At 41.9% G+C, this 26,757-nt stretch overlaps 1 protein-coding gene across 5 annotated transcripts in view; it reads left to right on the top strand.

The window, feature by feature from the left end:
* The window catches only part of LOC132900500 (histone deacetylase 9-B), a 130,633-nt gene that overhangs the window by 17,726 nt on the left and 86,150 nt on the right, over positions 1-26,757 (top strand). For 4 of the 5 annotated variants that reach the window (XM_060942630.1, XM_060942629.1, XM_060942628.1 and 1 more), the window contains exon 1: positions 9,750-10,180. The exons of the other annotated variant lie outside the window; for it this stretch is intronic. In XM_060942630.1, coding sequence (XP_060798613.1) covers positions 10,081-10,180 — 100 coding nt within the window. In that variant the 5' untranslated portion in view covers positions 9,750-10,080. Of the gene's footprint in view, positions 1-9,749; positions 10,181-26,757 lie in introns of those variants that run through there. 5 annotated transcript variants of the gene reach the window in all.

Here is a 26,757-nt window from a genome sequence, read left to right as displayed (position 1 = left end):
ATAATACTTGAGACTTAATACTGGAGCTATGACACTGAGTATGACTTCAGAAGCACTTCAGGTCTCTTTTGCCCCTTTTCCACCAAAGCAGTTCCAGGGCTGGTTCGGGGCCAGTGCTTAGTTTGGAACTGGGTTTTCTGTTTCCACTGAACAAAGAACTGGCTCTGGGGCCAGAAAAACCGGTTCCAGGCTAGCACCAGCTCTTTGCTGGGCCAGAGGAAAGAACCGCTTACGTCAGCGGGGGGGCGGAGTTGTTAAGACCAACAACAATAACAACAAGACCGCGAAAGATCGCCATTTTTAAGCGACGAGAAGCAGCAGCTGTACAAATGCGAAGTCATCCATTATTATTGTTGTTGTTGTTGCTGCTGCTGCTTCTTCCGTGTTGTTTTTGCTTCGATATTCGCGCCAAGGTTTATGCAAACGTAGCGACGTAACTGATGTATCAGTGACGTAATGACATATACAGCGACGTAATGACGTGGCTTCCCTTAGCACCGCGAGCTATGGAAAAGCAAACTGGTTCTCAGCTGGCTCGCAAGTTGAACGAGTTGTGAACCAGCGCCAGCACTGGCCCCGAACCATCCCTGGAACTGATTTGGTGGAAAAGGGGTAATTGTCATATTGTGGTGTTGACATGATTGCACTGCAAAATATGCGCTTTGACCGATGTTAACCCCACATGAAACACAAAGCCCAGATGTTCTAGTGTTCTCGTTTGATTTATGAAGGTTATGAGTCTGACAATCCGATATTGGAATTTCATCCTGGTCATGTCAAGTGGAAAACCAGCAAATTGACCATTTTAAGACAGAGCATCATGCTGCGTGTTTGGACGATCTCAGCATTAAAAACTTATGATTTTAAGATGGATGAGTTCTTGTCTAAGGGGGCTAGAAGGGTGGAAGCCTGTTACATTCCTGACTTCATAGACAACACACACACACACACACACACACTAATCTGTAAAACTAGGAAGGAACAAATCCCAACAGACCTCCACCCAAAAGCTTCCTGCTTACAAGATACTTGGGTTTTGACGTATAGTAATAGGACATTGTCTCCTTTGTCTGTTTTTCCACTGTAATTAAAATTTTAGCCTAATTTTGTTCTCACAGACAAAATTCACACATGGTAAAAGAATTCATTGGTCCAGAGTCGAGTTCTGCAGTCTTAGAACATGTATTACACGTTTACTAGAGGCCAGTTCAGTGCTGTTGCTATCGAACCCAGTGTACGACAAAGTTCTGGTTGTGTCAGATATTTTTATGACAATTTCAGATTGCTACAGTGCTTGCCAAAGAGCCAGCGATAGAATGACGGCATAGAATTATGCCAAATTCAGAATAAACTCTGAACATGGTCATGAAAATGATGAAACACAATTAAAACCTGCTAATGGACAGAAAGAATCCTTATTACCTCAAAATCATTTTGAAAAATGTTTGTTTTAATACAATCTCTTTTTTAGCATGAAGACACATCAATAGATTGATGACAAGCAGAATGTAGTAATTCTCTGCAATTGCAGGCCTGTCCTTCGAGAATCTTCATTGAATTGTTGTACAATTTGTTATAAAACTTGGCTAGGATTTTATTAAGACCATTTCTTACAGTATGACAAGTAATAATCGTTAAAAAGACAGATTAAGACTGGCTTTAGATCAAAGTTGTACATCAGAGGAAGACATTCCTCCTGCACTATTGTCCTTTGGTCCAAAGGGGGCGCTGTTGATTTGAGAGCGAGAGAGAGAGAGACAGAGAGTGAGACCGTATGTGTGTCAGTGTTGTGCTCGTCAGCTATGATTGATCGATGAAGGTTACACTGGTTGGCCTGCAGTTCTTTGAGCGTTAAGCCATGACCGACTCGCTATGTTGAAGATTGTCCAGATGGCTGACGGTCTTCTGAAGCAAGGGCTGTTTTGAGCACAAGTGTATGTGCACGTGTGCATGTTCATACCAGTGGGTGAGGCACCGGTTACACATAGTGATTTCACACATCTTGCATCTGGATTGGATCAAGATTTTAACATAACATCAGTTTTTAAACCTCTTGTGTTAACATTTTTGGTTAAATGTCAAGAAATGGGTTCAAGTTAAACACTGTAGCAGAAGTAGACAAGAGAGAAATAAATGTTTGTGTCTTTTTATCTAATTGAGAAACTTTAGATTTGTAAAGGACGGCACAGTGGTGCAGTGGTTAGCACTATTGCCTCACAGCAAGAAGGTTCTGGGTTCGAGCCCAGGGGCCAACTGGGGCCTTTCTGCATGGACTTTGAAGAAGAAGAGCTTTATTTGTCAGCACAGTGAAATTCCTCTTTGTATTTAACCCATCTGAAGCAGTGAACACACATGCACACACACATACCCAGAGCAGTGGGCAGCCATGCCCAGGGAACAATTGGGGGTTAGGTGCCTCTCTCAAGGGCACCTCAGCCCAAGGCCGCCCCATGTTAACCTAACCCCATGTCTTTGAACCTGGAGGAAACCCATGCAGACACAGGGAGAACATGCAAACTCCACACAGAAAGGCCCCTGTTGGCCGCTGGGCTTGAACCCAGAAGTTTCTTGCTGTGAGGCGACAATGCTAATCACTACAACACCGTGCTGCCCAGTGGCTGTTACATGTTCTCCTCGTGCCTGCATGGGTTCTCTCCCACAGTCCAAAGACATGCAGATTAAGTCAATTGGCCACGCTAAATTGCCCATAGGTGTGTATGTGTACCCACCACCAGATGAGGGTTTGGGCCCCTCTGGTAGGCTTTAGTCACCCAAGAGAATTCATGAAAGCTAGTTGACGGCTTTCTGGATCGCTGACCCTCAAATATGAGGATGACAGACAGATTTGTAAAGACTTTAGATCGACTCTGCAAACATGTCTGGAATTTACATATATACTGTACACTTCTAGAGAAATATCATTACAGGAGTAACAATCTGGACTCTGTCCAGGTTGTGGATCCATGGACCAGCTCTTATCTTGCACAGCTTTGTGAGGTGTATGCTAATCCTATCTACATGTGCTTCATGGATTTGGAGAAGGCCTATAATTGTGTACTTTGATGTTTGTTGTGGGAGGTACTGCTAGAGATTAATAATAATAATAATCTCATCTCATCTCATTATCTCTAGCCGCTTTATCCTTCTACAGGGTCGCAGGCAAGCTGGAGCCTATCCCAGCTGACTACGGGCGAAAGGCGGGGTACACCCTGGACAAGTCGCCAGGTCATCACAGGGCTGACACATAGACACAGACAACCATTCACACTCACATTCACACCTACGGTCAATTTAGAGTCATCAGTTAACCTAACCTGCATGTCTTTGGACTGTGGGGGAAACCGGAGCACCCGGAGGAAACCCACGCGGACACGGGGAGAACATGCAAACTCCACACAGAAAGGCCCTTGCCGGCCCCGGGGCTCGAACCCAGGACCTTCTTGCTGTGAGGCGACAGCGCTAACCACTACACCACCGTGCCGCCCAATAATAATAATAATAATAACAATAATAATAAATCAGTTCAATTTATATAGTGCTTTTCTCACACCCAAGGTCACTTTACAATTAGGGGGGAAAAAGTCCACCAAAAGAGGGTCAGGATGTAATTCCAATGGCGTAGCTACCACAGTCCCACCAGGCACACGGAGATAAATCGCACACCACCTGCACAGCTGCTGTGATGCTGCCGGGCAACATCACTTGGAACACCACACCATGGATCCACACAAAGTGAGCACAGAAGCATCGCCACACAGACTGCTGGCATGTCCTAAACCACCCGCACAGCCAACGCGACACCACCAGGCAACATCGCTCAGAATGCCGCACCAAGCACAAAAGCACCGCCACACAGAGTGCTGGACAACCCTGATGTCAAAAAGAGCAATGAGCTCACTACAGTCCACAGCGAGGAGCACAGGCATCACCCACGGCACACCAAGGCCCGAAGGGAACCGACACCAAAACTGGGTCTGGAGCCATGCCACAACCTGCAGACAAAACGCCCAAACAAAAAACAAACATCAAACTACATAAACACAAAAAAGAAAAACAAAAGGAAAAAAAGAAAAATTAAAAGCTCCAGTGAGAAGCGGCAGCCAAAATGCACACGGCGTACTCTCAACCGGAAATGGAAACGGAGACCAGGATACGTACTGTAGCTGCATCACTTCTGCATGAGATCTGTACTCTGTGAGAGTTGTGTTTACATTAGCTTATGTCCAAATCGTTTTCAGAGAAGTGTTGGATTCAAGGGTAGGTCTTCTTTTTTCTACTCTTGTTTGTGGTTTTCCTGTACATGATATTAAAAAGCAGCCAGGGTTGGAAAGGTATCCAGTGTATCCAGTAAGGTTGGCTAGAGGTAACATCCCTATTATTTGCAAGTGATATTATTCTTTTGGCACCATCCAAAATGGACTCCAAAAGCGCACTTGAATGCTCTGCTCTTGAGTGTGAAGTGGGTGGGATGGAAAGCAGCACCTCCAAGTCCAAGGCCATGCTTTTCTTCTTGAAAAAAGAGTAGGATGCTCCCTTCAGGTCAGGGGGCAGACCTTGCCCCTGGTGGAGGAGTATTTTAGAATCTTCTAAACGATTGATGGAAAAAGAGAGTGCAAGACTGACAAATGGATCACGAACAGTCTTACAAACACTTTATCCATCTGTAGTGATGAAGTAGGAGCTCACTTTGCAGATAAAAGCATCTATTTTCCTGTTCTTGCTCAAAAGAGACAGGTGGTGAACAAAGAATAAGGTTGGGTCCAGATGCTGGAAGTGAGGTTCCTCTGCAGGGTTGCTGAGCTTACTCTCTGTGAAAGGGTGCACACCTTGATCACCTTACAGTGATCCCCCTTGGTTGGCTCCCAGTAGACCTGTATCAGGTATATCCTACAGGACAGAGACCTTGTGGTAGACCCAGGACTCGATGGAAAGATTATATCTCACATGCCCCTTTTCCACCAAAGCAGTTCCAGGGCTGGTTCGGGGCCAGTGCTTAGTTTGGAACCGGGTTTTCTGTTTCCACTGACAAAGAACTGGCTCTGGGGCCAGAAAAACCGATTCCAGGCTAGCACCAACTCTCTGCTGGGCCAGACGAAAGAACCGCTTACGTCAGTGGGGGGGGCGGAGTTGTTAAGACCAACAACAATAACAAGACTGCGAAAGATCGCCATTTTTAAGCGACGAGAAGCCGCAGCTGTACAAACGCGAAGTCATCCATTATTATTATTGTTGTTGCTGCTGCTTCTTCCGTGTTGTTTTTGCTTCGATATTCATGCCAAGGTTTATGCAAACGTAGCGACCTAACTGACGTATACAGCGACGTAATGACGTATACAACGACGTAACTGATGTATACAGTGACGTAATGACGTGTCTCCGTTTAGCACCGCGAGCTATGGAAAAGCAAACTGGTTTTCAGCTGGCTCACAAGTTGAATGAGTTGTGAACCAGTACCAGCACTGGCCCCGAACCAGCCCTGGAACTGATTTGGTGGCAAAGGGGTAACAGTTGGCTTGGGAAGGTCTCGGGATCTCCCAAGAGAAGCTGGAATGTTTGGCTGTGGATAGAAAAGTGTGTAATGACCTTCTCACCCTGCTGCCATCGTGACCCCCATCAGGAAAAGGTGCTACAAAAAGAAATGAATGAGAAATGTAGGACTGTAGTTTGAAAAGCATTGGGAAAGAAAAATGCAGAGAAAGTACAGATATTTGAAAACCAGGCTTAAATATAGTAACAAAGTAATTGTACAGCTGTCTCGCCAAGCCACAACTGACAACCGAAACACATCCTTCCTCAAAGGTTTGAGAATTTAAAGGCCTTAATACAAACTTGCAATTTTTTTTATGTGGCCATTTTATGTCGCATCTTTTCAAGCCTTCTGACATGGTCTGAGTGATCGGATATAAATAGACGTCTGGGGCATTATATGACTGGTATCTTTATGTGGATAATTCCTATCTGAGTTGAACTTTGTCAAGTGCAAACTGAGTCAGATGTGTGCTTTTTCAGCATTGTTGTGTTGATTTTTGAACTAGTCTTCTTTCACCTTGGGGAAATGTTTCTGTCAGGAACAGGCCTATGCAGACGACCTATTTTTGTAGCAGTGTCTGTTTTGTCTGGAGAGGAAAACCTCGGTAGCAGGAGGTTTGCATGTATGTGTGACCTAGGTTTCGCTGGCGGTATTGTCCACTGGATGAGAATGTATCTTGGGAACTCCCCGTGATAAAAAAAAAATAAAATCGTGATGCCCCTTTGACCAACAATAGCAGCAGAGTAAACCTGTTGCTTGCAGGAGTTCTTCCTGGGGATATGTGCCGCCTCTGCATCATTTCCTTTCTTTAAGTCGTCCAGCAGATTTCTGATGTCTGCATAATTTGGTCTTTTTCCAGAATGGTTTTGTGGAAATCTGTCTAGTGGTCTTTACAGCTCTTTCTAGCAATCATAGTGATTAGAAAAATCGCTCTACTGTTGTGACATCCCAAATACGACTTTATTTTTTAAAAATCACCTGAGCAATAGGACACTGATTACTACACCCTAAAGGACGTCCTGTTCCTAGTGGATCTTTGCAAGATTACTAAGGGACAGTGATTTTTGTGTGTTTGAGCATCATGTGTCGTGATGGTGTACGTGTTTTGTTTAGTTTTTCGGTTTCGCCAGGTCTGTAGTAAATAAAGGTTGGACATAACTTGACGGAAACATGCTATTTACTGAAAGCAGAGGAAACACGCACGTTCCCAAGGTGCGGCAAAGGTTTTTCTCCGACCACAAGCTGCCTGTTCATTTTTAGCAGGCTATTTTCGTAGCATTTTATGCATTACAGGAGACGGACCAGGCCAGGTCATTTGAAAATGGAACAGCAGGTTTAGAAGCAAGCTCATGTCTCATGGTAAAACTTTTTTAAATATAGAAGTTCAATCCATGTTATGCCTTTAAGGGTGCAGTTTGTAATGTTTAAAAGTGCTTCTAGACATATACACTGCATAGCTCCAAACAAATCTATGATACACATTATTGCCATGACACGGTTCTTGTTGGTTTATTTTAGACTTCTGTTTGCATTTTATGGCCTGGAAATTAGCTCCGCCCCCAGCTGGAACAGAGCTGTTCATCTTTGCCTGTTTTTTTTTTTAATAAGACAATCCACAGGGTCCTGGATAGTTTCAACAGAACAGGTGGGTGAAGGGGAAGGGGAAGGCCTGACATTTTTCTCGTCTCGTCTCGTCTCGTCTCGTCTTCTTCCGCTTTATCCGGGACCGGGTCGCGGAGGCAGCAGTCTAAGCAGGGAAGCCCAAACTTCCCTTTCCCCAGACACCTCGGCCAGCTCCTCGGGAAGAACACCGAGGCGTTCCCAGGCCAGCCAAGAGACATAGTCCCTCCAGCGTGTCCTGGGTCTTCCCCGGGGCCTCCTCCCGGGGGGACATGCCTGGAACACCTCCCCAGAGAGGCGTCTAGGAGGCATCCGAAAAAGATGCCCGAGCCACCTCAGCTGATTCCTCTCGATGTGGAGGAGCAGCGGCTCTACTCCGAGCTCCTCCCGAGTGACTGTACTTCTCGCCCTATCTCTAAGGGAGCGCCCAGCCACCCTGCGAAGGAAACTCATTTCGGCCGCTTGTATCCGCGATCTTGTTCTTTCGGTCATTACCCAAAGCTCATGACCATAGGTGAGAGTCGGAACGTAGATCGACCGGTAAATTGAGAGCTTCGCCTTTTGGCTCAGCTCCTTCACCACGACGGACCGGTAAAGCGACCGCATCACTGCGGAGGCTGCACCGATCCGGCCTGACGTTTTTTAAAATTGCAATTACAGTTCATCTTGCAAGCAGCAGAGGGCGCTAAAATTACAAACCGTTCCTTTAAGTAGCGTGTCAGGACTCTTAGAAATAGCTTTCATGCAGTAACTCTGGTCTAAAACTTTAATTTATTTGCCTTAATTTCTTTTACCTTGAATTATTTTTCTTTTTTACTTCTCAACTTACTGTTTTGAAATCATTGTGATTTTATGAGTCTTGCACATGGACGTGACAACTATTTTTTTTTTAATCTCCCTGCACAAACAAAGTTTGTCGGGGACATAGAAACGGGTTCCGTCCGGTTGTCCGTCCATCCAGTCACGTTTTCGTTTCCGGGCCATATCTTTAAAACTACTGAAGATATGTTCATGAAACTTTGTATACATATCAAGCAACATGTGAACTGGTGCCTTTTGCTATTTTGGATTTTTTTTTTTTTTTAAAAAGTATTTTTCAAATATTTACATAGAAAATAGATTATGACTTAGTTTCTAAGAGCAATGTTCGTTTCCGGAGCATATATCCAAAACTATTCATGATACGGATTTGAAACTTGGCGTACATGTTAACCAGGTGATGTAGATGTGCCTTTTCATACTAAAACATTTGAGAAATTTAAATTTTTCATGTTTCCCTGGAAACAATTTCAGACTCGGTCTCTCAGGTTAGTCTTAGGGGTAGGTTTTGTTTCCGGAGCAGAACTTGAAAACTGAGTGGTATGGTCTTGAAAGTTGGTATATGTGTTGATTAAGTAATGTATATGTGCCTTTTGATACTAAGAAATGTAAGAAATTTTAATTTTTAGCTCACCTGGACCAAAGATCCGGTGGGCTTATGCCATGGGCTGCTGAGGTCAGTGTAAAGAGGTAGGGTTGGTTTCCTGCAGCAGAACTTGAAAAATGTGACAAATAATATCTTGAAACTTGGTATATAGTTGGTATATAGGGCGGGGGATATAGATGACTCTGTCTTCTTGTTGTTGGTTTTTTTTTGTTTTCCCCCTAGCCAGGCTACTGATTCAGTTAAAAGAAGGTGCTCGTGTTTGCAAGTTTTTGTGATGGTAAAGAAACAAGGTTACAAAATCAGATACTCCAGAGTGCATGCATTTAAGGCATGCACTGGGCTTCAGTTTGAAGGCTGCGATATCATTTTCCTGGAAGGAGTGCTTCAGGGTTTATTTGTCTTACCCTCTGTGCCACTAAAGGAGCGGTATGCAATTTATAGAGCCCTCTGGTGGCTGTGAGGTGAAATGCACTTCCATTAAAAACATCGACAATACTTTATCCTTTACCCCAAAACTGCCTCACTTCCTCTGTTAAACCTAGAAACAGCGCATGAATTTGTTACCTTTTTAGGAAAATGGGTGGAGCTGGATGGGGTGGAGCTTATTTCCAGACCAGAAAAATGTAAAAAGTGTACAAAGTAGCTTGAAATGCAGCAACAAGCCAGCTCGATTGCAGTGCAATATTTCAATTTGCAGTTATTCTATGGAGGCTTTGTAATTACAAGATGATTACAGGCATCAGAGAAACACTGCATCTTCAACAAGACGAATAACTGAAATAGAAAGAGAAGAGCGAGAAAGAGAACTGAATGGTCATGAAGACGAGAGCAGCGTATTTATTAGTACTTATAATAAATAATGCAGAGAAAGGCTGATGAAATAACAGATCTCCTGGAGTTCGAAGACAGGCCTATCAGAGAAGAAAGCAGGAAAAAAATGGGGAACGAAGTGCAAATAATGGAGAAAGATAAGGGAAGACTGAGAGGAGGAGATAAAGAGGAACCAGGGAGCTGGGGAGAAGGATGAAGGCAGACAGCTGTGTTTTTGTGTTGCTATTTTAAGCGTCTAGCCGCTGTTCCACTCCCCTGGTTTGGCCCAGCCTATTTCTGTCCTGGGCCGGCCCTGCTGCTATTCCTGCCACCTGGGAGCAAGAGAGAGAGAGAGAGAGAGAGAGAGAGAGAGGTGCTGCACACTCACATGGTGATGATAGGAAAGCGAGAGACAGAGGAGGTGGGAGACAGATAGTTTTGTAGAGATCGAGAGATAGTCAGAGTGTGACAGGCGGCGCTTCGAGGTGAATCTGGAAAAAAGAGCACAAACAGTGCAGCAGTGTAGCCGTTTTCTTCCTCGCCAGTCAGTCGGTCAGCTTAAAGACTCTGAACAGACTGGCCTTTTTTTGCAGCGACTAAAACGACTGAAAGAGGACAGGAGGAGGAAAAGGGATACGAGTGAGATTTGGTGAGAATCGGGTGCCGGGGTACAGGGCTCGCTTCGGCATTCACTATGCTGCAGACTATTTATGAGAGCGAGTCCCGCATCCCCGCCGAGTGGCTCAGGAACCTCCTGGATACACACAGCATCTCCAGCAGTGTGATTAGCTCAGGTACCCCTCTCTCTCTCTCTCTCTCTCTCTCTCTCTCTCTCTCTCTCACCCTCACACACACACACACACACTGTAGGCCTATATCTTTCCTGCTCTATATTTATCTTTTTCTCTCTGGATGACTCTTTCTGTCTCTCACTTCCTCTCAGCTGCTCCATCTCTCCCTTCATGTGCTCTTCTCGCATTTGTTTTCCTCACTCAAGGTTGCATAGGTCCCCCCCCCCAAAAAAAAATGCCACTTCAATCTGCCACCTCAGCTTCGGTCTAATTGATTTTCTGACAGTTGTATAACTTCTGTAACTTGTGTTGTAATTCACGCAGAACTGATTTCAACTCTAAATTTAACGAACGTATCAGATATCTTACAAATGCAACAATGCTCCTATACACTCAGTCAGTCGTACCACCCCTTAGTGCACTCTTGCCCCCCTCTTTGCCACCCCATATCTACAAACATATCCAGTTCAGTATCTTTGCTGTGTTTCTCAGTTCTTAGGATCAAATCTCTAGAACACCGACACTTTTAGTGTGCGCAGGTTGTGGCGTGTCTATGAGTGTTTGTGCTCGTCTTAGGAAGGATGCTGTAAGTGGAAGTGTGTGATTGTTTGTGTTTGTGTTCTTGGCTGAAGTATTGTCTCAATGCATTTGCTTTTAAGTGCATGTTTGTGTGTGTTTTAAAGCTGTTTTTGAGCTTTTTTTTAGTTTGTTCATCTCCGGGCATTATTACTGACCCTTTCATGTGTGTGTGTGTGTGTGTGTCTTGAAGCAGAACTGCATGATACAGCAATGTGACACTGATATGGTGATGAATTCCACCAGAACACTTTTCCGAGGGCATTGTGGGTATCACTATCTCCACAGTGACTCTGTACTTCTTTTTTTTTTAATAACATGCCTCCACTGTTATTCAAAATAATAATAATAATAATAATAATAATAATAATAACCGTTATTTATTATAACCCCAAACCTCACACTGCTTTAGGCCTATGAAAGAGTAAACAGGAAGTGTTCATGATAAAACTCAGCACTTTATTAATTGTACATTAATAAGAATTACTGCAAATAATGAAAAGTAGCTTTATTTAAAATAAAAGACAAAATAAATATGGATAGTTCAGCTTAAATATAGTTTTAATCTGGACCAAAAACAGCCTATTGATAGGATAACACACTTAGATACACGCTGCTCCATGGGTTTTCAGGGTTCTGTGGATATCTCTAAACTTCTGAGATGTCATCGAATGGTTTCCTCAGAGGCCATCAGAGTCTTAATGGCTCTAGAATTAATGTAGATTTTGGTTCCTAATGGTTCTAGATTTAATCTCAATAGTTCCAGATTTAATTTAGAATTTGATTCCTAATGGTTCTAGATTTCACCTAGATTTTGGTCCTCATTAGGTCCTGATTTAACTTAGAATTTGATTCCTACTTGTTCTAGACTTAACACAGATTTTGGTTCTTAATGGTTCTAGATTTAATGTAGATTTTGGTCCTCAATAATTTTGGATTTAACTTACAGTTTGGTTCCTAATGTTTCTAGATTTCATGCAGATTTTGGTTCACAGTGGTTCTAGATGCAACCTAGATTATGATTTTTGATGGTTCTAGATTTCATCTAAATTCTGGTCCTCTATAGTCCCAGATTTAACTTAGATTTTGGTTCCTAATGGTTCTAGATTTAATGTAGATTTAGGTCCTCAAGAGTTTTGGATTTAACTTACAGTTTGGTTCCTAATGTTTGTAGATATAACCTAGAGTTTGGTTCTTAATGGCCCTCGATTTAATCTAGAGTTTGGTTCTTAATGGTTCTAGATTTAGGTCCTCAATAGTCCCGGATTTAACTTAGAATTTATTTCCTAATGGTTCTAGATTTAATGTAGATTTTGGTTCTTCATAGTTATAGATTTAATGTAGATTTTGGTTCCTAATGGCTCTAGATTTAATCTCAGTAGTTCCAGATTTAACTTAGAATTTGGTTCCTAATGGTTCTAGATGGGCGGCATGGTGGTGTAGTGGTTAGCACTGTCGCCTCACAGCAAGAAGGTCCGGGTTCGAGCCCAGTGGCCGACGGGGGCCTTTCTGTGTGGAGTTTGCATGTTCTCCCCGTGTCTGCGTGGGTTTCCTCCGGGTGCTCCGGTTTCCCCCACAGTCCAAAGACATGCAGGTTAGGTTAACTGGTGACTCTAAATTGACCGTAGGTGTGAATGTGAGTGTGAATGGTTGTCTGTGTCTATGTGTCAGCCCTGTGATGACCTGGCGACTTGTCCAGGGTGTACCCCGCCTTTCGCCCGTAGTCAGCTGGGATAGGCTCCAGCTTGCCTGCGACCCTGTAGAACAGGATAAAGCGGCTACAGATAATGAGATGAGATGAGATGTTCTAGATTTAACCTAGATTTTTGTCCTCATTAGGTCCTGATTTAACTTAGAATTTGATTCCTAATTGTTCTAGATTTAACAGAGATTTTGGTTCTTAATAGTTCTAGATTTAATGTAAATTTTGGTCCTCAATAGTTTCAGATTTAACTTACAGTTTGGTTCCTAATGTTTCTAGATATAACCTTGAGTTTGGTTCTTAATGGTTCTAGATTTAATGTAGAGTTTGGTTCTTAATGGTTCTAGATTTGATCTAGATTTTGGCCCACAATAGTCCCAAATTTAACTTAGAATTTTTACCCTAATGATTCTAGATTTAATCTAGATTTTGATCCTTAATAGTTTCAGATTAAACTTGCAGTTTGGTTCCACATGGTTAGAGATTTAACCTAGATTTTTGTTCCTTTTTTTTGTAAATATCAATTTTAAAATATTCAAAATAATTTTTGTACATTTTGGTGGTAAATATCTTATCTTTTGTAAATATTTAATTGGAAAAAAGACACTAGAACTCAGGATTTTTCATTACTGTTTACTGAGTAAAGCTAAACACCACAATACAGATCATGAACTGTGAAAAGATCTTCAAGTATCATGATATGATTTTGTTGCCATATTGCTTTCTCCTGTATGTATATATTTCACTACACACTTTACAGAATTGGGCACATTTAACAAAAGACCTTCTTCTTGTCCTCTACTGATTTTGTTTTTCAAAAAAAAAAAAGACAGTCCTTTGCAGCTGGATGCAGAGTGCACACTTCATTAAGCTGCTCAGGCCCAAATTAGAAACAATCCTTGGGGAAGTGGTCCTAGGAAACGCTGGTACGAGGCCAGAATCCTGAACAAGCTCGATACTGAACGACTGCTGCTTTCCCATTAGGATCAGTTTTTATCTGAAAGATCTTTAAAAGTACGAACAAGGAGGTATTTATCCTGAAATGCCGTCCTACCCTGAGTTTCCTTGGGCATCTACTGCATTTATATATTTATATGCCAGATCTGCAAGTCTCAGGTGTATGACATTATAAACACTTCTACAGGGAGTTTTGTTTAAGAACTCTCATGTGACTTCCAGTATGAGCATGTCAACTCAAAAATGTCAGCCAGCACTTCCATTTTTAGCCTCGTCTGTTTTATAACTCTGGGATTCTGTTTATTTGAGCTCTATCTCTGTTTCTCGTCCACTCTGACTCACTCTGGCCACTAAGGGACATTTCAGAGTTGAACAGCATGAGTCAGTGCTTATAGCTGTGCGGAAGTCTATAGGCACTGAGCTGAACACAGCTCGCTACAGACGGCGGGAGGAACGCGGCCTGTCCTGGAAATAATGCCACTTGGTCCTGATGAATAAAAGATACAGGTCGAGCGTCTTTCTGACACACGTCAGCCTTGACATGCAAAACAGCAACCTACATGTCTGTATTTTTGCATTTATTCATATGACAGGCGCTTTTATTTTTATCTGAAGTGACATACAACTGACGCAGATGAGGGCTAAGGGGATCCAAGGAGCCAAGCCTGGGGTTTGAACAGTGTTCAGAAGAGATGCAGATGTCATTTTTGGCTGAAACATTTCCATACTTGACTAATGTACCCAATTAGTCTGTCAAAAGAAATTTCACTGTTTAAAATATCATACCAGTCTTTATTTTAGTTGAGTTCTTTTAATTTTACTTGAAGGCAGAAATTCATGTTTGAATGCCTAAGATCTAATATTCTACTATATTTAGTCGCATAACGCAAGTCTGTCAACATATTACGTTTACAAAATGTCAGGCAAGAGGCCTCATAAAATCATCATATTTTTAAAATGGCGTATTAAATGATTCATTAACGACGAATTAAATATAAAAACCAAACAAATCTATTACGTGTAAGTACTTTATTGAATAGTGTATAACACCGCAGATCAGGAGTAAGAGGATGTTTTGGAGTAAAATTGGAATAACTATTATTGAAGCTGAAAAAAAAGACATTAATGCTGACAATGAGATTTTGTAATGGTAGAATGTAAAACGTAAAAAGTGGTAGAAAAAAGTAAAAAGAAAAAAAAGCCATGCGCGACAAGATTGAGTGGAATAACTGTTTTATTCTATCGTTTATTCTATGTTTTATTCTATACAAAACATCCGCCAAAATCATTTCTGCTTTGAATGTAAACAAAGCGTCGAAATGGCAGAACAATTTATGAAAAATGCTATAATAATAATAATAATAATAATAATTGAAAAAATAAAAAAGATACGTTCTTACCATCTAATACTTTCATTCTATACTTTGTTGCTTTTTTTTGGGGGGGGGGGTTGTTTTCAAGTAGAGTTTTTACTTCGTCCTCGGTTGGTTCAGCAACATACTCCACCATTTTGTTTTTCTTCTTCTTCTTTCGGGTTTTTTTGGCGGTTGGCAAACCAACTTAAAGGTGCATTATCGCCACCGACTGGGCTGGAGTGTGGAACAGGAGATACTGGAGGGGGAAAAAAAAGCTATATTCTTTTAGCGATTTTTGTTTCTTTTAAAGGTACAGTAGACTGCTGTTCAGAGTTTTTAAGTTTAGGTCATAAAAAGAATTTTCCCCGACACCCAATTATTTTTGTTTAGTGGACCGAAATCTACTGAATTCAAATAACAGACTACCAATTTAATTATTTTTTAAAAAAATAGAACAATTAATGAATTTAGAGCCACATGGCCCTAAATTCTCCGCTATTTTTTCCTGCTTCACCATGACCCAATTCAAGATACTACACCACGCATCACATGGTGGGCTTTCCCTGTTCATACAAGGCATTGTGGGATACAAATTTGAAACAGGAGAGAAAAATGGAGGACGTGAGTGTGTGAATGAAATGTGAAAGACCGACGACAGTAACGGAAAGCAAGAAGAAAAGACGTGATGTTCTATATGAAGGAAAGGAAACGCAGGACCAAACTAATAAATATTGGCGGTCAGTGAGCACCTCGGTGTGATCAGCTGTTTGTTTAGTGACAGAATGATGGAACTGTCAGTGCACGGTCCAGGCCCGGCGCCGTGGGGGGGGTGAAAAGGGGCATCGCCCCCTCGTGGCTACAGCCCCGCCCCCTCAACGGAGACTCAGATCACTTAATTGTTTTCTTATGAAAATATAATGTATTATAGACGTATTAATAATTTGCATTTTCAAATACGAAATATTAAGTGGTTGCGCATTGCACAAAAATACATTTCACATAAATCACTACTAAAACTGGCACGGTAGAACAAATCTGATTGGTTGTTATGATTCTTACGTTGCACATTGTTACTCTTTCATTGCTGACGCTGTACACGCAGCCTCGGTGCGAGTCAGGAAGGCTATTACTGGTGCAGCCGCGGGGTCTGTTGATTTTTTTAAATTATGATTTTGGCCGCCGAGCCAAGTACCTTAGACTTGCCTTGACGTTTTGTTTTCATGCCGCGGAGCTATTTGTATGTATTTTAAATTTAAAGGACTTGCCTGTAGGTTTGTGTGTGTTGTTTTATGTTTGGCATCTTTCCGGTTGTAATGCGTGTCTGTGAGAAAATCGGAGGGGAGGGTTAACAGGTGGGCACGGGTGTTGATAAAGCGCAACTGCCCTGGTAATATGTCACATGATTTTCCCGTACTAAAGCAACCTTCGGGGCCGTGGTTTTGTGGTTGGCGCAGTTAATTGTTTGAAACACGTTGTCAGACCGCCATCACTACTACACACTATATGAAAAATATTTGCCCCCTTGCGATTTCTAATTACCCCCTTAGTAAACTGTTCCTGGCGCCGGGCCTGGCACGGTCGAAGGTAAACCTGCGCATGCGCACACACACATAGGCCAAGTTTACATTAGACCGTATCTGTCTCGTTTTCTTCGCGGATGCACTGTCCGTTTACATTAAAACGCCTGGAAACGCCGGGAAACGGGAATCCGCCAGGGTCCACGTATTCAATCCAGATCGTGTCTGATCCGGTGCTGTGTAAACATTGAGAATACGCGGATACGCTGTGCTGAGCTCTAGCTGGCGTCGTCATTGGACAACGTCACTGTGACATCCACCTTCCTGATTCGCTGGCGTTGGTCATGTGACGTGACTGCTGAAAAATGGCGCGGACTTCCGCCTTGTATCACCTTTCATTAAAGAGTATAAAAGTATGAAAATACTGCAAATACTGATGCAAATACTGCCCATTGTGTAGTTATGATGGTCTTTAGGCTTGCCATCCTTCCACTTGCAAGTGGTAAGTGACTTGCGCACAGCGGCTCAGTCCTGAATCACTGCTCGTGCACTACACTCGCGTGCTCTGTGAGCTGCGCAGGGCCGGAGTGCGCACCCTCCAGAGGGCACTCGCTGTTCAGGGCGGAGTGATTTGGAGCGCAGCCGCTGAGGAGGAAGTGATGAGCCGCACTGACACATTTCAACTTACGTGCCGAATTAGTCATGTGATTAGCGTATCCGTGTATTGGCGTTGCTGTGTGCACGCGAATCGTGTATTGGCGTTGCTGTGTGCACGCTAATCGTTTTTAAAAACGTTAATCTGATGATCCGCTGATACGGTCTAATGTAAACCCCACCATAGACTTCCTCTGTCTGCTTGACTGCACGAAGTGAGTGATTTCATGCACGTTATTTGCTCGGGAATCCCTTCAAATTAAATAACTTCCCAGCCACAGAACAGAATGGCCTGTTTTTTGTGAGATATTCCAGAAATAAACATACATCACAATGACCAAATTTCAGAAGGAACTAAATTTCACTGATTTTATGAAATTTGAAAGGCAGTCTTGCTTTAAATTCTTAAATAACAAAGTGATGTATTTGACCTGATGCGCTCTGCCATTTTGTTTTTCTCTACTCACGGTATATGAGTTGATAGCCTAGTAGTAGTAGTAGTAGTAGTAGTAGAGTAGCCAATCAGAGTGTGCGATTGCTCATATCCAGTGAATGTGGATAGAATAAAAGTAAATATATTTAATTGACAAGAAAAGTGAGTAAAAGTAAAGTTACATGACTTCATGTTTTTACTCATACAGGGCATATAATAAACACTGAATAATGCAGTTGTTCGTTCATTAATTAATTAATTAATTCTCATCTCATCTCATCTCATTATCTGTAGCCGCTTTATCCTTCTACAGGGTCGCAGGCAAGCTGGAGCCTATCCCAGCTGACTACGGGCGAAAGGCGGGGTACACCCTGGACAAGTCGCCAGGTCATCACAGGGCTGACACATAGACACAGACAACCATTCACACTCACATTCACACCTACGGTCAATTTAGAGTCACCAGTTAACCTAACCTGCATGTCTTTGGACTGTGGGGGAAACCGGAGCACCCGGAGGAAACCCACGCGGACACGGGGAGAACATGCAAACTCCACACAGAAAGGCCCTTGCCGGACCCGGGGTTCGAACCCAGGACCTTCTTGCTGTGAGGCGACAGCGCTAACCACTACACCACCGTGCCGCCTAATTAATTAATTAATTAATTAATTAATTAATTAATTCTTTCATTCATTATTTGTCTTGTTTGGTTCATTGTTAAAATATTAATTAATACAACCATTAACTACTTGATTACTCTTCATGAATGCTCGAAATAACCTTATTTTTAAGGACGCTTTAATTTTAATTTAAAGTTACTACATTGATGATGAAATTATGACTATGGTTACTTTTTTTTAAAAAATCGGTTTACATTTACAGTCTGAATGTAAAAACTCATGAAAACCCATTTTAAAACACAAATAAAATCCTCAGGGATTTACTTTCAAGCTGCCAAGATGGGTGTAAAATGTGCCAAGATGAAACTACTACTCCGTTTCTGTCGTCTTGCGCCAGTTTTTTTTTATCTGATTATCCTTCTTTCACAGAGCTTTTGTAACACTGGAGTCCTGACTTTGGCCCCTGGAGCGAGTTAAAGACTAGCGTGACGGGCATGCTGTTTACCTCTCTCAGCCTCACAGGGCCGCCGGAGCACGAGGCCAGCTCAATGTTCTGGCTCCTTGGCACTCGGGCGTGGCTATTCCTGGCCTCGTTATTTTGGGCTTAAGGCATTAGGGCACTAAGATTAGCCTCGGTTATCATTCTGTCTGAGTTAACTCCTAATAAAACCGCCCACCGGAAAGGGTTTATTTATAAACCTCACTCTTTCTGCTGTTGCACACGGCACTTTTTTACTATTATTAATTTTTATTTTTTACAGAACACGACCTTCACCCACCTGTGTGGGAACATATAACAGTTGTAGTGTAGAATTTCCTTATGATTACGAACAGGACATAGATTACGTCTCGTTAGTGCAGAGAGTCACAGGAGCCGTTATTGTGATTGGAGCACATGCTGGAGTCTATTAGTAGTAATTAACACGGAGGTCAGTGCCGTGCTTCTGTTTTGGTGCCTGATGCTTTTTGTGGAGTGTGTATTTTCAGGGTGAGGGGCCCCAGGAGTCAGACTGACTAGCGGCCACTTCACACACACTTTTACTTCGCTCATGGCTGTGTTCGGAGTCAAATACATTTGGCTGTGAATCAGTTACCGACAACATGTCCAGAACTGCATAGTGAATTCACGAAGGTGTGTGTGTGTGCGTGTGTGTGGGCTTTGCATTGGATTTTTTTCCCCTTGCATGATAGCAAGTCTGTATATTTCATTGCATGCACATGTCTGTATGTAGGCTTGTATGCGAATTTCTTAAAAAAAAAAAAAGGTGTGAAGAAAGCAATCTATTCACTGTAGTGTTGTGTGTACGGAGGCGTTAAGTGCTAAAAGCTGTCTCACACAACAGATTAAGGCCATGTGCACGACATGTCTTTATATCCTGTATTAAGGCCCGAGTCCAGATCACTCTCACACACAACACACAGACACCGACGCCTGCATTCCCACACATGCCAACCAGCCTTTCCTTTTTCTACCGTTTTGTTCACGCGTGTAAAAATAGTCGAACCGCGTCTCGAACATGACAGTCACATGCCGTCTGTCTTTAGATTGAGCTTAAAAAAGATTTCTGTCGCTAGTCAGAATGTCTTTATGTGTTTATTGCCCCTGAGAGGTTCACGTAGCACCAGTGAGAGCAGGATATTTTTTGCAGGTTAGTCCTGATGGCTTTAAAAATATGTACGCCCCTTCCTGTATGTGACATATCGAAAGCTTTCAGAACAACATGATCACAAGCCTGTCGAGTTATTACACACTCTCAGGAAAAAGGGTACTAAACTGAACCTTTTCTTGTCACCGAGGTGCTATGCTGATGTTTTGTGCATGGAAATGTGGATATAGTGTGTGTTTAAATAGATTTAAAGTACGCAACTGGAGCTTTGAGAGAAAAGTTACACTACTTGAACATTTTAAAGGAAAAGATACAGGAATAGTACAGTTTAAATAGAGGAATTGGATGATTTAGTATCAATATCAGTGTGGTTTTTGCATTTTTGTGGTTTCACCTCTGAAATTCCAGGTTGATGATGGAGCAGCTGACACAGTATGACTCAGTGGGACGTTTTCGTTTTCCTACTATTTTGCAGACGCTTGCAAAATAGTTTGAGTTTGTTGCGACACTGCTCTTCTGCATCTCTGCCAGCCATGGACGATCATTTTGGTCATGATTTAATGGGAGCAAAGGGTACTCAAACAGTAAAACACTGAAAAAAATCACAAGTATCCTTAAATCTCAGTGTTTAATGCATGTCATGATATTTTCCTCTCTCTCTCTCTCTCTCTCTCTCTCTCTCTCTCTCTCTCTCTCTCATGGATTTTTTTTACAGCTTATTGCTGCTGTATCTCATTATCTGGGTGTGTATTCGTTCTTCAAATTGTCCGAAATTTTAATGTATATGGTGTTATATGGGCTATTTTTCATCTGCTGTCATGCATTCTGTAGATTTGTCTTTATAAAACATATTATTCTATCCACATTCACTGGATCTGAGCAATCGTGCACTATGATTGGCTATTTTACTACTAGGATATCAACTCATATACCATGAGTAGAGAAAAACAAAATGGCGGAGCATGTTGCTGAACCAACCGAGGACGAAATAAAAACTCGACTCGAAAACAAAACCCTTAAAAATAAAAAAAAACCAACAAAATATGGAATAAAAGTATTTGCTGGTAAGAACGCGTCTTTTTTATTTTTCAAGAATTATTATTATTATTATTATTATTATAGCATTTTCACAAATTGCTCCTGCCATTTCGCCGGTTTGTTTACATTCTAAGCGGAAATGGTTTTGTCGGTCCTCAATAGTTTCGGATTTAACTTACAGTTTGGTTCCTAATGTTTCTAGATATAACCTTGAGTTTGGCTCCTAATGATTCTAGATTTAATGTAGATTTCGGTTCACAGCGGTTCTAGATCCAACCTAGATTTTGATTATTGATTGTTCTAGATTTAATCTAGGTTCTGGTCCTCAATAGTCCCAGATTTAACTTAGATTTTGGTTCCTAATGGTTCTAGATTTAATGTAGATTTTGGTCCTCAATAGTTTCCAATTTAACTTACAGTTTGGTTCCTAATGTTTCTAGATATAACCTTGAGTTTGGTTCTTAATGGTTCTCGATTTAGTAATGGTGTAGTTTTGTATGAAGTTTTTTCTTTGATCTAATTTGCAAAAAATAAAAATAAAAATGCTCTGTTTCTCAAAATCCAGTGAATGTGGATAGAATTAAACAGTTATTCCACTCAATCTCGTCGTACTACGCGGCTGTCAGCTCATGAACGACTCGATTTCATGGAGTAACTGTTAAATATCTCTCTCAGACCCAAACTATGGGGATGCATACAGCTCTCTTGTTTTGAATACGTCTCCTGATTGGTCAGAAGATATTGATTAATTTTCTAAAACTGCACAACTTGGAGTTGTTCTGATGTACACAGGGACTTGTACGGCAAACGGTCACAGAAACAGATTCGGAAAATGTGGTAATTATTGATAGGGGGATTTTTTTCTGTGACTTTTTTTAAACACTTATGAAAGGAGTCGCCAGTGTCAGCGATAATATCTGATATGGGAGGGTCTGTGGACGTCTTTGCACTTTGCAGTTTCTCTGGAACACGACAAGCTGCGTATTTTGATCTATTTAACTTTTTAAGAGAGAGAAAAATATCGAGGTTGGTGAGGAAACAACGGTTTAAAGCTGCTGTAACATAAGCGATAACAGGAACTAGTTTCGTGGGAATTCCACAATGTGATGTTTAACTGTAAAAGGTTAAAATGTAGTGTTATTCTTTACAAATGTAAAAAATTGTAATGATTGATAAACTGTGGCTGTGTTATAGTTCAAGATATTATGCACAAAGGTAAAAATGTGGTAATAGCTTGGGTTAGAGGTGAAAAACCATAGCTATGATGAAGCACTAAAGAAAAGTATTATAATGTATAATAAATATTCATGAAATTGTCAATATGTCTGTCTTTTTAAGAGAGAGGAAGTGTTCGCGATGTTTTAGCAGTGTTCTACTAGGACAAGCACAGTAATTACAGTATCTTATTGTCAATTATTAGAAGCAGTTATCAGCACTCTTTTCTTACTAACTTCATGAAATAGTTCAGTTATACGCTAGTAATAAATATTAGATAAAAATCTCTGACTCTTATTGGAGTGTTCTGAGCAAAATCTAAGCAAAATTATATATCATGATACATGATGTGTATCATGAAAATGTGGAAGTGATATCGTGATATGATATTTTGGTTAACTTGCCCACCCCTAAAGGGCTGACTTTACATATAAGATATCATGGGACCAGGAAGCACAGGGCAAAAATGGGCAGGAGGGTGGGGGCTTGGCTTTTTTTTTTTAAACAGCTGGGTTTGGAGATCTTTGTCTCTGCTCTGCTCTGGGGGAACAGTGAGAGTGGGGCTGCTAATAAAAACCACCAGGTTGCTGTTGTTTCCCAGACGTGAGGGTAGGTGTCTGTAGGGAAGAGACCTCTTGGCTGGAGTACAGGTCACAGCCCTGAAGCACCTGACAGATCTGTCAGAAACGGCGCCCATGCCGTTGACTTGGATGGACTTCGGGGTGATATGTGTGAACCTGACAACAGCTGTGTGAAAGACAAAAAAAAAAAAGAGATTGCACAGGAAAGCTTCCAAATAGTTGGGACTGCCATGTTTAATGGTTTGGTTGGGAAATATTGTACATTCCCAGGTAGTAAAGTGATGTTGTCTATTTTTAATGGCTATGTTTGCCCTCCTGATACCAATGGTGGGGTAACTTAGAGCTGTTGTTGTTGTCAAAAGAGGACTTATAATAATAACCCTGCCAAAGTTGACCTATTGTTAGGCCAAGGCTGGCAAAGGAGCATGGAACTGCTAATGTTGGCCTGTTGTCTGTTTGCTACCTGGGTTGCATTATAGGGTGAAGAAATGTGAACATTCCATATACGTATTTTAGCATTATTTTCTTTATTTATTCTGATTATCTCCGCCAACTTTGTTGGAAGAAGTTATGCTTTCACTTCCGTTTGTTTGTTTCTTTGTTTCTAATGTAACTCAAAAAGTAGTAAACCAATTTTGATGAAATTTGGAGGAAAGTTGAACCATGGGCCAAGAAACAATTGACTAGATTTTGATGCAAATCCGGATAAGTATGTTGATCCAGGATCCAGATGTGGATCCAGGATTTTATCATCCCTCCACAATTTACAGAAATCACTACTCCTCCTACAGGACTGATTGGATTTCGATCAAACTCACATACAATCTTCCCCAGGTGGGTGTGCATAAAAATGGTCAAGACGGTAGCGCCATCTGTCATATTTACAATTTTATGGGCGTCTGAAATTTTTTTTTTTTTTTTAAAGATATTTTTTTGGGCTTTTTGCACCTTTTATTGGATAGGACAGTGTAGAGACAGGAAATGAGCGGGAGAGAGAGACGGGAAGGGATCGGGAAATGACCTCGGGCCGGAATCGAACCCGGGTCGCCCGCATTCATGGCATGGCGCCTTAACCACCTGAGCCACGACGCCCCCATGGGCGTCTGAAATTTTTGAGTGACTCGTCACATTAAACGCTACTCTTCATAAACTGCTGGGACGTTTTCACTGAAATTCACCCAGAAGACTCGAAAGACATAATTCTAACAAGCGTTGTTCACCAGGTGGCGCCACCTACCATGGATGAGGCGACAGAGGGGTCATGTGCAATTTCATGAAAATTGCTACTCCTCCTACAGGATTGATCAGATTTTGATTAAACTCATATGCAATGTTCCCCAGGTTGCAATGTATAAAAGTTGGCAAGATGGTGGCTCCACCTGTCATATTTAATTTTATGGGTGTTTGAAAATTTTGGGTGACAAACACTACTGTTCATAAACTGCTAGGATGTTTTCACTGAAACTCACCCAGAAGACTCTAAAAAGATATATTCTAACAAGAATTGTTCACCAGGTGGTGCCACCTCCCATGGATGTGGCTACACAGGGGTCATATGCAATTTCACAAAAATCGTTACTCCTACAGGATTGATCGGATTTCAAATTTGTCCACAACAACAGCGGCCGGTATGAGCTACAGCCTCATTGAGGCTATTTTTTTAGTTGTCTTTTCCAAAGTGTAACTCAGAAAGTAGTGAATGGATTTGGATGAAATTTGGTGTCCGGCCTTAGCATTATCCTAGATTCAAGCGATTTGATTTTGAGGTTGATAATATGTGGCTTGGTGGAGGTATGCACACTACCAAGTCCCCTTCTAGTTTCAAGCTTATTTATTATGTGCACAAAATATCAGGGACTGTTGTACATTGAAATGCTTGTTGTGAGGCTCAGGTACTGTAGTCTACAGCTATGTGTAATACAAATTGGATACGCAAAATGATGAATGGGAAGAAGAAGAAAGAGAGATTGAAAAAAATATGTCTCATCTCATTATCTGTAGCTGCTTTATCCTGTTCTACAGGGTCGCAGGCAAGCTGGAGCCTATCCCAGCTGACTACGGGTGAAAGGCGGGGTACACCCTGGACAAGTCGCCAGGTCATCACAGGGCTGACACATAGACACAGACAACCATTCACACTCACATTCTAGGCCAACTTGTGGTCATAGCTATCAAAAATGCATTCCTATATTTAATAAAATGAGATAAATAGAATTTTGATAATAAAATTTTGCCTTCAGTTCTCCTTTAAAGAAATGTTGACACCACAGTAATAGCTAAACAGCTAAAAATTTGCGAAATTTTGCATTATTGTGCTTCTGTGTCTTAAAGGTTGAAGGTAAAATTGTGTCGGAGAGCTAAAAGTATTGAAATTATTAATGCTCGATACGGGGGTGAAATGGGCTGTTCATGTATAACCTACAGGAGCTTAATCAACATTATTTGAAGCATGTGCTGTATATGAAGACCTAGACATCAATCAATCAATCAATTATAGCTTTATTTATCTTCGATATGTACAATGATTCAAAGACTTGTAACAAATACATTCGACATATATTTATTTAAATGATTTTTGATAAGGCTACTATGACACTGCCTCTTATCTTGCCATGTAAGCGGTGTGTGGGTCTCAAGAAATGAGACATATTTTGTCCAAAATTAAAGTCCTGTGGTGTACACGGCATATGTGTGACGTTTCTGTGGCGTATCTGGGGTTTGTATGGGGTTCAAGGGATGTAAAGTTATGGTGTATGATGCGTTGCCGCGGTCTAACTGTTTCATTGCTTTTGTTGGTGTGGCGTTTCATTCTTATGTCTGACGTTGCTGCGGCGTATCTGCAGCGTTCAGAGGCGGGTATAAAAGGGGGCCCCACGCTGCGTTCGTTGTCATTCGTCACAGTCAAGAAAGCATCATGCCGGCGAAGAAGTCAGGGCCCAAGAAGGGCAAGGGAAGAGGGAAGACATCAACCGCATCCACTCAGCCAGCCCCGGTGCCACCTTCATCAGACACGTCAATTAAAGCGTTTGCACGACGTAAAAGGTGTTCAAGCAATGTTCCTGCTGCATCGCTGCTGTGTAGCTTTCGTTTTTACGGCGTACACGCGATATACGTGTGATGTATCAAAGCTGCTACGTATGCACTACAGGTTTTTAAGTGCGGACTTAAAAATACACCGCACCCTGGCGTACAAGGAGCTCGTGTTACGCATCCTAGAGTATTAGCTACGTAAGCTGGCGATGCTGTGACGTTCCTTTCTTATTGCCATGTATCCTGATAGGCCGTACATACGCAAGGCTGAAACGCCAATGTATGACACAAGCATTAATTGGAATTCTGGCTAGTTTATGAAAAAGTATGCAAAAGCTAGTTATCTAGGTTTAGCAAACAGATTCTGTTTTTGATGACTGAAAGACATCTGAAGAAAGAAAGAAAGAAAGAAACTTTTTTTTGCTTGAATTTATTTCAAACGGTCACAAGTAAAAGATTAGACAAAGATGAATCATGTGAACTCCTCGTTTTAGCAATCTTAGCGTATTAATAATGTTTATTCATAGTCCAGTGTGTGCGTGCGCAGGTTTACCTGCTTCTTCTTCTTTTCCTTCTTCTTTTGGGTTTTACAGCAGCTGGCATCCACAGTGTTGCATTACTGCCATCTACAGGTTTACCTTTGACCGTGCGCTGACAGTTCCATCATTCTGTCGCTAAACGAACAGCTGATCACACCGAGGTGCTCGCTGACCGCCGATATTTATTAGTTTGGTCCTGCGTTTCCTTTCCTTCGTATATAACATCACGTCTTTTCTTCTCGCTTTCCGTTACTGTAGTCGGTTTTTCACGTTTCATTCGCACGCTCGCGTCCTCCATTTTTCTCTCCTGTTTCAAATTTGTATCCCACAATGCCTTGCGCGGCATGGTGGTGTAGTGGTTAGCGCTGTCGCCTCACAGCAAGAAGGTCCGGGTTCGAGCCCCGGGGCTGGCGAGGGCCTTTCTGTGTGGAGTTTGCATGTTCTCCCCGTGTCCGCGTGGGTTTCCTCCGGGTGCTCCGGTTTCCCCCACAGTCCAAAGACATGCAGGTTAGATTAACTGGTGGCTCTAAATTGAGTGTAGGTGTGAATGTGAGTGTGAATGGTTGTCTGTGTCTATGTGTCAGCCCTGTGATGACCTGGCGACTTGTCCAGGGTGTACCCCGCCTTTCGCCCGTAGTCAGCTGGGATAGGCTCCAGCTTGCCTGCGACCCTGTAGAAGGATAAAGCGGCTAGAGATAATGGGATGAGATGAATGAATGAGACAATGCCTTGCACGAATGGGGAAGATAATAAATA

This window comes from Neoarius graeffei, chromosome 16 (genome assembly GCF_027579695.1).
Source record: "Neoarius graeffei isolate fNeoGra1 chromosome 16, fNeoGra1.pri, whole genome shotgun sequence".
NCBI lineage: Eukaryota > Metazoa > Chordata > Actinopteri > Siluriformes > Ariidae > Neoarius > Neoarius graeffei.
Note: the sequence above shows the minus strand (reverse complement) of the source record. Positions and strands in the feature narration are given on the sequence as shown.